The following is a 12024-nucleotide window of genomic DNA, read 5'->3' as shown; positions in this document are numbered from 1 at the left end:
TGAGCATTGGACAGAACTATACTGCTAACCATATGGAGGAAGCTTCAAAAAGTCGATTTTGTATAATACGCCCTCTTTAAATATGATGTTAACCATGTTTGAGTGAAATAGTTTAATCAATCACATGCACTGTAAACAGAAACACATAAATGTAGTGTATAGCATGGTGTGCGTACAGTATCCAGACGAGGCTGTTGTGCAGGTCTGGGTCCACAGACTCCATGTCATCCAGGGTGATGGGTTTGCCCAGCAGCTGTTTGTAGAAGGGCAGAGTGAAGCCTCCATCGATGTAGTGCCCATGGAACACTGCCATGCCCATGATCCTTCCCACGAAGTGAAAGTACGACAAGTGCTCCTGGTAACGTATATATTAATAGATTATTCACACAATATTCAACTACTTTCTATCATTTTTTACTGTTCACTGCAAAAATAAATTATACAAGTTATTATCATATTATTCAATTTAATAATCTTAATTAGTGTTGCCAAGAAAACCGATATGCAGAGATACTAACATATACTCAATTGATATTAAAATCAGTATTAAAAGTAGAAACTTATTTGAGCAAGTACCACGTATATCAAAAGTATTATTTTATTATTCTGCGTAGAAAATTACTGATTATAATATGGAGATGGCAAAAGAGAAAGGGAGTTCACTGTATAGGATAGACAAGTACATAAATGTACCTTATGTTTATTAAAAAGCTACTATTGTAGCTACAGCTGCCCTGGTCTAGACTGGCAGAAGCAAGGCTGCCAATCTGACCACCATGTGGGTGAAGTGCCTTGCCTAAGGACACAATGACTGGCATCCCAATGTGGCACCTGGAATTTCCAGCGGTTTCCCATTCAACTACTGACCAGGGCCAGCTCTGCTTAGGTTCTGAGGCTTTGACAAGGAGGTTTAGGATAGTGTTGCTCAAATGAGCTTGTTCATGTGGTACTTCTTCAGTATATGACTTTGTCTAATTTAGAGTTAATTTTATTCACTTTTTTGTCCTCCTTTGGACCCTTTCTTGTTTAGCTCTACAGTGGAAATTTAGACCTGTTTTAGCGCAAGAAATCTTTCCACATTGGATCTAGCAGCGTGCGTTGTGCTTACTCACAGGGTTGACAGCAGAGTCTGGGTTGATCTGTAGTGTATAGATATCGTCTCGAGAGTACTGGAACAGGCCATAGTATGGGTTGAGCATCTCGTGAGACAGCAGGTAAAGCCACTCCCTGCACACAGACACGCACACACAGAGGAGGGGAGGGGGAAAGACAAGTGAGTTATGTATATTCTGATAAAGTTCCACCAGGGGGCAGGCTGTGGTTCTGACCTGGCAACTCCTCCATAGTCCAGCCCTTCCTCTCCTCTGAACTTCACCATGAGCCTCTTCCATAGGTCCTTCGGCCTCATCTTCATCACCTGGCGATATGACTCCTACGACACACGTGTGTAAACAGTTATAACATTTGGCATACAAGTTGGATTAAGGCTTTGGTTTAATGTACTTTTTAAAAAACATCACTGCACACTTTTAACTAGATTCAAATGATAACTCACTTTTTGAGTATAATACGTAATATCTGTAAGCAGTACTGCAGTGCTATGAGCAGTGTTTGAAAAAACAAAACAAAAAACATCTACATAAAAATTCTACCACAATAATGGCAATTAGCAAAGTGCAAAGTTTTTATTTAGACTACAATGTCCTATTTTGTCCAAAGAACCAAATATTGTGCCTCAATCGGGTTCCTCCAAACACTGTAATTAAAGAGGGGACATTGGATTACAGTTTTATGAGGTATTATAAGTGTTACATATTTAGATCTCTACGTTCACTTCTATTGCGCTAAATCACTCCCCCTTCAGAGAGCTATGACATTACAATCTGCATGCATCCCACACTACTGCTGATCGCATCAGGTTTGTGAAGTTGTAGTGTATTGTTTTGTATATTGCTTTTGTATATTTATGGAAAATTGTTGCATGGGAGCATGGATGATGTAGGCTTGTGGGCTGAGCATTGCACAGAATCGTACAGCAAACCGTAAGGAGGGTACGAATAGTGCCCTAATAGGGCCTGGTAGAGCTCACAAGATTACTCAAACATGCATGGATGACAACTAAAACCTCTTCAGGCATGTTTTTGATGAGTGAACGTTATAACATGGCAGAAAGCTCTAAAAGGTTGATACCCCCTCTTTAACCTCCAAGCACATACTCTATCTTAGCAGTTATGTTTCAGTATCTTCTCAAAAGTTAGTGCGTGATTTGCATTTTTGTTTGACATTTGTTTGATAATTGAATTAAAACAAATCTAAGTGCAAGTTTTTATAAAATTTTCTTTGCTAAAATTGTTCATTCTTAGTTTAATTGTGTCATTAATGATCTCCATTTGTCTTAAAACTTATTTGGATTTGGTTTATATTGATTAAATATTTTTGAGTATAGCCCATGATATGGGCTGTACAACCCCATATACCCCAAGTATATGGGGTTGTACTTGAAAAATAGCAGTATAAAACAACAGCTGGGCCTGAGTGACATACATGTGTGTGTGCATGCGTCAGAAAAAGCCACTTGTTCACTAAATGTAGTTTTAGAGACAAGTTACAAGGATATATTATTATGTTATAACACTGTGCAGCACTAATCTCATGTGGGATGGAGTGCTTGTGGACACTTGTTGGCTCCATAGGCAGAGCACAGGTGCTGAGCCAAACTTCATGTGATTTCAGAGCTGCTGATGAGTCGATTTTCATTCAAGTCTGGCAATGCGTAAACCACATATACCCCCGATAAACCCCCGTCTCCTTGTCCCTCTAGAGGGACAAGCTACCGTTGAGCTTTAGCACCAACACAGCTTTTCTTAAAGGGGAGAAGGCACCTTTTCTTTTCTCACCACTGTCCTCCAATACATATTCCCAGCGTACTCACAGCTTAGAGTCGTAGAAACATTGCAAAATTCGTTTACTACAGTCACCTGAGTCCTTGTGCCGTGTGACTGATCATACATTTTGGTTACGCACCTCAAAGATTTCCTCCCTGGACACCTCAATGCGACAGTGTCCAGCCTGAGGCTGCTGCTGGGACAGCTCCTGCCTTAGGATCTTGAGCTTCTGGACCAGGTCTCTCTTGTATTTGGGCACAGTGAGGCACTCGGCCTCCTCTGGGAGCTGACTGGGGGACACCAGAGCCTGCTGGGCCTGCTCCTTCAGCTGGGTCTGAGGCCTGCAACACAACAGCACAGTACTCAGCAGGTGGACCACAAACATGACAGCATATCATGAGGAATACATAGGCCTGTCGTGATAATTACTAAATCGAGTTAAAAAAACGTATCATAAAATGTATCTTTTAAATAATCAATCTATCCTTTTTATCTTTTTTGTGGTATTAATCGTATATGAGCTTGCCTGGCAAATCCAGAGTGATATCGCTCTGTATTTAAAAGAAAACCAAAACATATTACTATCAGTTTGGTCCCCACTCCCTCTGTCTCTCCTTGAGTCAGAACCAAATGCGATTGTATAATCAGATTTGTTTTTGTTTTTTTTCAATGATGCATGTGAAACGAAAGAGTTCATTGGTCACCTATCATTACATTAAAATTGAATTTATGTCCCCTCAGATTAACAGTTGTGTTTTGCTCATTGATTTTGCAGAAATCCATGATGTTTTTCAGCCCCCGACTATTTATTTATTGCTGGCCATATTTTTACAGTATGGTTCACACAGAAAAGGTTTACTGCATATTCTTTGTGTCAGTGGTATGAATCAGGCATTATGATATTTTTCTATAGCAATATATATATAACTTGTTTTTTTGTGACAGGCATTTTTATGATTTCCATTTGTATTTAAGTACTTTTTTCTCTCACTTTCCTTTGCTTGCAGCAGTGGAGACAGAAAGATTTGTGAACAACATGCTAACATATAAATGCTTTATAGAAAAGCAATTGAAATGCTAAAGCTGGACCTGAACATTTAAAACCAGGAAGTGTGGAGAGTAGGCCTACAAACCATTCTAGATATGATTTAACACCATGTCTCCTTTAAGAACGTACTCGTCCTCGTCTGCTCAATTGTGTTTAAAAGAGTAGTGGTCAGTACCATTGAGCTTGAGTCCTGTCCTGCTGCACCCTCCTGCCTGCATTCCCCTGCACCACAATGACTGTGTGTCCCAAACATAAGCCCACGCTTGGCTCTGCTGTCTGCCAACTGTAAGCAGCATTTCTCCAGCACTTCCTGGACAGTCCAAAAGTCACTGGACCCTTGGGACGCTCCAGCACACCTCTGACATTTGTGTAGAGAGAACATTCACAAGGAAGGGAGGGGGAGAGGGGCAGGACCTTGACACTGTAAGAACTGGGAAATTGATAATTGCATTGTTGATAAGTCCTGTTGTTAGTTATTTAATTGCCAATTTAAAGAACACATATTATGCATGCTTGTGGTTTGAACTGCTTTTTAAACATGCTTTTGGGTAACTTGGGATTAGTATTTCCCAGTGCTGTGCAGTGCTGTGCCCATGGACCCATTTTCATGATGTTGTTGTTGTTGTTGTTGTAGGACTACATTAGCTGGCAGACTCTACCCGTGCCCGGAGGAAACCCATCAGACACGAGTTTACATTTGTTTGGTCAAAGACAACATCACCAATCCTTATTATTTCAGTTACAGTGACAAAAAGATACCAGATATGTTCTTCATTTCTCAATCTAGTATAAAATATCTCCAACTGTACAATCTCAAACTGTTAGGAACAAAACAAGTAGTACAACTGTAGCATCTTCCTGGCCTTTTGAAGTTAGCTCATCATAGTTGCAAGATTCATACTGCACAGCAATACAATGCATATGACTTTTAGCCATCTGGCCATAATCACAGTTATGACAAAACCGACATCAAGGACAAATGTACCGTGCCAAGTTACATTTTTATAAGTCTTTTTCAAACACACTCTTTGATCCATGAAATAAGCAGAGGAAACCTAATGTCTCCAACCAGAATAGGCCCCTCATGACTTATGTACTGCTCCCCCGTTGTACAGCAAAGGCTTGTGGGTAATTCTCAGTGGCTAGGGCATTGTGTGTGTTTGAACAGTTCTAGGGATTGGAAAATGTGAATGTGGTTGCTACTAGCTATTCTGTCATGACTTGGTTTGGCTCTCCCGTCAGATCAGAGCCAGGTTTGGTAATAGATGGTGTGCCAAAATGCTTTTGTGATCAAACTGAGAATTTGAGTGTTTAAAGCCGAGTGTCCATTAGACAAATTTGCCCTTTTGCGATGAATGTGAGTGTGAGAAAAATCTCTCAAAAACACGGGTCATAGGTCTCACAGTGAGACAGGGGCAAAGATTAAACTTAGAACAACGACGAGTGACTGTGACTGATACCAACTGTGTCTGATATTTTGTAGTCTTTGTAGTTGGTCGCAGAGTGAACCCTCTTCTCCCTGCGTCTATGTTAAATCTTTGTCAACAAGCACAATTCAAAGTAAATCTTCCAATTTCTCTTTAATTAACCGACTTTAACATATGCAAAAACACTGCTAGCATGTAGCGCTACCCTACATTAATGACAATTTAGCATGTGCTTTGATTTGAGATTATCTACATGAAAAAAGTGCCTGAAATTCAGACTATTTGTCATTTTTTGAACATGTAGCAAAGGAATAAGGCATTTTCAATTTAATATAAAGGTCCATAGCGGGATTTCTGCTGTTAAAAAAAACAAAGACTAGGTGCATGTATTTTTAGAGCCTCACAATGACCAACCAGAAGTGAGAGTAAGGTGGAGCTTACCTGCTGTTCTGGTTCTCAGAGCCTCCCCGAGTAGGTCCACCGTTGGGAGTTGGAGTTGGACTACAGAACAAACATTAGTAAGAACAACACTCTAAGAACAACATGTGTTTCACTCATCAGTCACCAACCACATCAGACGGAGAAGCACAGCGGAATGATTTGGATGATTTTTATTGTATTTACCATTGGCCTGTGTAATGCTACCCTTGGTAAACAATGGTTTTTGCGATATTTGTGAGTTCACAAACTCACAAGAATCTATCTTGGCATGCACCTGCTGGAAAGATAATCGGGTGGGTGGACCAATCACAGAGTAGCATTGAGGTGTGTGCGGAAGCCAAAGCACTCAAATGAACCAAAACAAACATGGTGACGCCAACAAACATACAACCGATTTTAGCACCAATACGGACTATTTTGTTTCTGAAAAACAGAAGGTAAGAGCTTTTTGCATTTGTGCATTGTGCTTTTCTCTCAACTGGATGTAACAAAAGTTTTTTTTTTTAGCTTGTTCCACTGTTATGATGTTTTGACAAATCAGACTCATGTGTGGTACTTACTTGAGGACGAGGTGCAGGTTGGCAGAGAGGCGTGGGTCGGTGAACTGCGTTGTGCGGTTGTTGTGGTCCACAAAGTAGACCCTCCCTGTGGCAGTGTTCCTGATCTCCCATCCAGGAGGCAGAGGGCCCAGCTCCTCACAGTTCACATTACTCAGGTCTCTGTCACACCCAAAACATTTCATTAACACTGTGTGAACATATGGCTGGAGGAAAATACTGTGAGAGCAGCGGTGTACTGTCTGCATCTAATTATTAAGTGTTTTTTACTAATTTTGGTGAAAAGCATTTATAAACTCATTGTGGCAAATAATTTGGATGTTTGTAATGCATAAGGTAAGTGAGGAATAAATTTGGACCTCTTCAAACTGTTTAAAATGAACTAGCTCTGTTTTTTTTTCATTTTTAAAGAGAGTAAAAATGAGGTACAGTCTCTGGTAATGTTACTACCCACCTTGCCTAATCAGGATTACTAATATTGTAATAAATATAGATTTGTGGTTGAAAGTAAATGTAAGTGTACCTGGGGACTCTGGGGTCATGCCACGTGCTGACCCCTGTCTGTGTGTGGAGGAAGTACACCTGGCCCTGCTGCGTTGTCCTCTGCTCTGTAACAGAAACATAAAGATACATGTGAATTCTAGTACTTCTACTCTACACCCAACCCTCTGACAAGGAATCATTGGCATTGGTTGCGTTTCTCAAACTATAGAAGAAAGCCAAATAAATAATACTAATACAGGTGGCCCCACATCAGTTAAGCAGTACAAGGCAATAGGTCACTCTAAAGATTTCACAATTCATAGAAAGAGGTTATTGATATGCCTCGAATATTCCATAACATGTCATTAAAATTGTTTACCTCCATGGAGACAAGCTACACCAAACCAAGTTACAGGTTAGATTGGTGGAGAGGCAAACCTGCTCATAATTAAATTGCATAACAATCCAAGCAGGTAGAAAAGTTAAATAGTAAACCTTTAACCACACTGGTGCCTACTGCACAAAGAGTCATTCAAAACACCATGCAGGAATCAACCAATAATTAAAAAGAAGTAGCTGAATAGCCATGTATAAAGTTGTTGTAACTCATAGGGGACCATTATGGACTTTGTTTGAAATTAGTGAACTAATAGGAACTGAAATATATTTGAAAACATAAAGAAGCAGTATATATGTAGATAAATAGACGGACAGATTTGAGGAGCCTCCTAATCTTCAAACTGTGATATGCTTTTATAAAACTGACTGACTGCACATGGCAGATAAGGGTGTGTCTGGAGGGCTGGAGCGGTTCCTCTGGTGTTTTCTGATCGTGAATGCAGCCGATTGTGTGAGACACTGTGGACACAGAGAGAGAGAGCTCCAGCCAGAATATTATATTGTCTGGATGTAGATGGAGCCAGTATTCTAGGCTCCTGCTGTAGATGAGGAGTCGAACACAGATAAGAGAGGAGAGGGAGGAGGAGAGGAGAAGGAGAAGAGGAGAGGGAGGTGGAAAGAGGCAGCTGACCAAAACAACAATCCCGTATGGTGCTGCTCAGTGGTTTATTAGTGTGTAATTCTGAAAACTGAACCAAACACTTGAATTTCCCTGCCAGGGTTGAATAAAATATTATATCTACCTATATATTTAAAGTGCTTTTGATGATGATGGATGAAATAAGATGTTGATAATTTAAAGGTGGTGTATTATGCAAAATGACTTTTTTGAGGTTTCTACCATGTTATAACGTTTTTCCCTCATCAAGATATCAAGCCCACTATTTTAAATTATCTTATTCTGTTTAATGTTGTTTTTATGCTTATATATAACATGCATTATTATTATTACTATTATTATCATCATTATTATTATTAGTATGCATGTTTGAATAATCCAGCAATCACTATTCAAATCCATATAAATATAAATATAAATCCATATATATATAAATATAAATATAAAAATATATATATATATATATATATATATATATATATATATATATATATATATATATATATATATATATATATATATATATATATATATATATATATATATATATATATATATATACATACACATATACACACACAAAAGCAGGATACAAAACAATACACAACTTCACAAACCTGATGCCATATATAGTAGTTTCATTTTTGAAATATGATGACGATCTGAATGAGGGAGTGCAATGGGAGGGGCTGAGAATGTCAACAATAAAAGTAAAACTGATCTTAATGTTATGTGTTAGCAAGGAATACCCCATACAAGTATAATACTCCCTCTTTAAATTTCTGAGGTCAAATAGTGTTGGATTTATATTACTATATAGCTTTATATCTGTGTAATCCTTCAGTCATCCAGGTAGGTTCCATAGTGGTCCATGGGTATATACTAGACTATATGATGGTAGTTGTTCTGAAAAAGCTCAAGATCATTCTAAAGTTATTCAAGAAAGGTTAATTTCTCTCTTGTGAATGTGACTTTTGTATTATCTATACCTGCTCAACTGAGTATCTACTTTTAATATTAGTTTTAGTATTGATTAGTATCTAATTTTTTATACTTTTGACAACCCTACTTGTAAATGGTCGACATCATGATGTGATAAAAATGGCAGCCAATAGTAGAAGCAGGCCCTCACCATATCCTTCGGGCAGGTCTGGGGGAGTGTGTAAGTGGGTTCTGCTCATGTAGTTGCGGTGCCTCTGTGAACGGACCCGTCTCTCCTGGACCCTCTGGTCACCCCCATTGGTTGGTACTGACGGGGTGGGAGGCGTGGCTCCGTTGGTTGTGATGGGCGTGTTCTCGTCTACGATGCAGCTCAGAGGTCGACCTGGGCTGGAGTACTCTGATGCAGGTCTGTAAAAAAATGCAAATGGAGCTAGTATTTTGTTTTTTTGGCAAAATAAAATCCACTACTATTGTCACAAACTTTGTCACCAACTTTAGATCTATTTGTTAGGGTGGGATAAAAACAAAATTACATATAGTTATTGTGTCCTTAAGGAAGGCATTTCACACACCTTTCCTAATATGAAAGTGGTGCGTGGGTGAGTATTGGTCGGATGGGCCAGTGGTGCAGATTGGCAACCTTGCTTCTGTCAGTCTGCCCCAGTGCAGCTGTGGCTTCAGTAGTAGCTTACCACCCACCATGAAGTTAGTGTATAATTTTTTTTTTTTTTAAATCACCAAATTCAAGTGTGTAAAAAGGTTGCAAAAACATGTTTTAAGTACTTCAAATGGAAAAAAGGATAAAAAACACCCTAAAAAAAAAAATACATAAAAATGTGTGTGGCAATGATTAAGTTTGTAAGTTTTGCCTATCCCTAATTGACATGGACACCTGCAAATTAGATTTTTTTGATCAAATAATTTATTGATAAATTTAGAGAAATGTTTGGAGAAAAATGTTGTTTACTTACAAGGGAGCATACAAGAACTTGGATAGTTTAAATATTACATTAAATTATTGGGGCCTTAAACCAGTTTACAGAAGGTATAAGGAGGTGTGGTCTTTGGTTCCTGTTATCTGGAGAAGCGAGTTCTCACCTGGTGGGCCTCTCCCACTGTGTAGAGCGTGTAATGTGGTTCAAGTACTGGATCCTGCCTGATGCAGTTCTCCTCTCCTCCCAGCTGAGGACACATGCAGAAAAATTCACTTTTAACATGTTTTTAAGTAGAGAACTGCAAAATTAAAGCTAAAATCTGTAAGTTTATTTGATTTTTTTTTACCAGTAGATGGCCTCCCCTCACCTGGCCCCTCCCCTCAGAATGCAACAGGGGTGAGTCTAATTACTGATAGTAGCTTTAAGGCAGTGTTCAATGTTGCTTTATTTTTATGTGATTGTACAACTGATCTGTGTGCCACCGGAATTGCCCCCATAGGAATAAATAGTAAATTTAAAAAGAAAACAAGTTACAAGAAAAATAAGAAAAAAATTACATATACACAAATAACTATTAGCAGGGATGTAACAATAGCCAAATCTCAAAACTACAACAATACTAATCTTGTTTTATTATTTATTTTTCAGAACTGTCTTACCCATCTGGAAGGTCATTATCAAAGAGGCGACTGCAATCCACCACGGGGCCCCCAGAGCCTATCCGGTCCCTGGACTGTAGACTAACTGTGGGGCAGGGACATATGGTACATAAATGAGCAGATGAGCACAAAATGGTCCACACTCCACAGTTCTTCACTCTTTGGTCAAGCTCAAACTACAGTTCAAGGCCTTGTACCTGATTTGCTTAAAGTTGTGAAGAGCGCTTATACAGTCATCACTGTCGATAATTATTATGATTGGAATGCATAAGGTAAGTGAGGAATAACTTTGGATGACTGCAAACAGTTTCAAATGAACTAGCTCTGTTTTTCACATTAAAACGGTAAAAATCAGGTGTTAACTAAAATAGAAAACTGCTGGGGTTTTTGTTTCATGTGATAAGCCTAAATGCAGAGATGTAAAACTCCACTTACCAACAATCTGTCCTCTAACTGTGTCACTGTCATTGGGGCTCAGTTTATTCAAATCTAGTCTCTGGTCTGTGGAGAAAAAGAGAAGGAATGAGATGAGGACAGATCCCCCAATTTATGAAAATCAACACAGGGTGAGTGCAATGGTAGGTTTGGTCAGGTTTACCATAGCTGAAGTATGAGTCTACTGTGCATGTTTTAGGTTGATGGAATAAACCAGTGTACCCAAAAGAAAACCCACCCAAACACAGGGAGAGAATTTTGTCAGTGCTACAGAGTAAACATCATGCCACCATAGAGGAAGTTATAAGCAACAATATATGCGTAATTTATACAAAGAAAAAACAAAAAATTCAAAAGAGAAAGCAAGATGTAAAATGTAAAATGATGACAGACTCACGTATATGAATCAAAGCAGACATATGCAAGAAATAATGCAAAATTAACTTTATGCACGTTAGATCATGCTATATTAATTTCCCCTCATCATTAGCTTACTCACAGTTGTATATGATTGATTCATGTATGTTCCTGTATAATCCTGTATTGTTCTTCAATTGAGATGTAACCATTCAGAAAATTCCAGTTTTATCCCCACCCCCCTTTATTAATTTTATATCATTGACTGTGTTACGCTCTGTATAGGGTTGGATGCCACAACACGCCAGTCATCTCGATTTGCAGCTTTTCCTATCGCATCACCGTAGTTCATTTGTGTTCATTTTATCTGTCCACATGAATCATGGTCTCCCTCTGCCCCTCTTTGCTGCTCTCCTCACTTCTAGGAGGACTCTTTGCAGGTTATTGTGGCGGGCAATATGGCAAAAATACTGCAGTTTCCTTTTCTGAATATTCTTGAATAGATTTTCTTTGAGACCAATTTGTCTTTTGATTTCCTTGTTGGTAACTTTATCCATCCATATAATCTCAAAGAGCCTGTACGCGATTTCTTTTCAAATCTACCTTGGATTGATCTTATTCCATCTCATCCACTTTTGCTGTAAACGCGACACTTGGCACTTCCGGTTACGCAAGATGTATTTCAATTGAGAAGTTGGGAAAAGCTGCGTTGCCAAAATATGAAATAAAGTAGGTTGATTTGTATAAAATGTCCAATGTTCATGTGACCAACATGTAAAGACTGCACCAATTCTCTGGGAGGTTTTGTACCAATAGTCTGTATAGAACTTATTTGCT

General features: G+C 38.8%; 1 protein-coding gene across 1 annotated transcript in view; it reads right to left on the bottom strand.

The window, feature by feature from the left end:
* Window positions 1-12024, bottom strand: part of LOC117374576 (E3 ubiquitin-protein ligase SMURF2) — a 67642-nt gene that overhangs the window by 7593 nt on the left and 48025 nt on the right. The window contains exons 5-15 of the mRNA XM_033970742.2: window positions 10831-10896; window positions 10396-10480; window positions 9900-9983; window positions 8992-9209; window positions 6882-6966; window positions 6362-6520; window positions 5802-5861; window positions 3025-3226; window positions 1329-1432; window positions 1113-1227; window positions 177-355 (exon numbers count right to left, since the gene is read on the bottom strand). Coding sequence (XP_033826633.1) covers window positions 177-355; window positions 1113-1227; window positions 1329-1432; window positions 3025-3226; window positions 5802-5861; window positions 6362-6520; window positions 6882-6966; window positions 8992-9209; window positions 9900-9983; window positions 10396-10480; window positions 10831-10896 — 1357 coding nt within the window. The remainder of the gene's footprint in view (window positions 1-176; window positions 356-1112; window positions 1228-1328; window positions 1433-3024; window positions 3227-5801; window positions 5862-6361; window positions 6521-6881; window positions 6967-8991; window positions 9210-9899; window positions 9984-10395; window positions 10481-10830; window positions 10897-12024) is intronic.

Source organism: Periophthalmus magnuspinnatus, chromosome 8, assembly GCF_009829125.3.
Source record: "Periophthalmus magnuspinnatus isolate fPerMag1 chromosome 8, fPerMag1.2.pri, whole genome shotgun sequence".
Classification (NCBI taxonomy): domain Eukaryota; kingdom Metazoa; phylum Chordata; class Actinopteri; order Gobiiformes; family Gobiidae; genus Periophthalmus; species Periophthalmus magnuspinnatus.
Note: the sequence above shows the minus strand (reverse complement) of the source record. Positions and strands in the feature narration are given on the sequence as shown.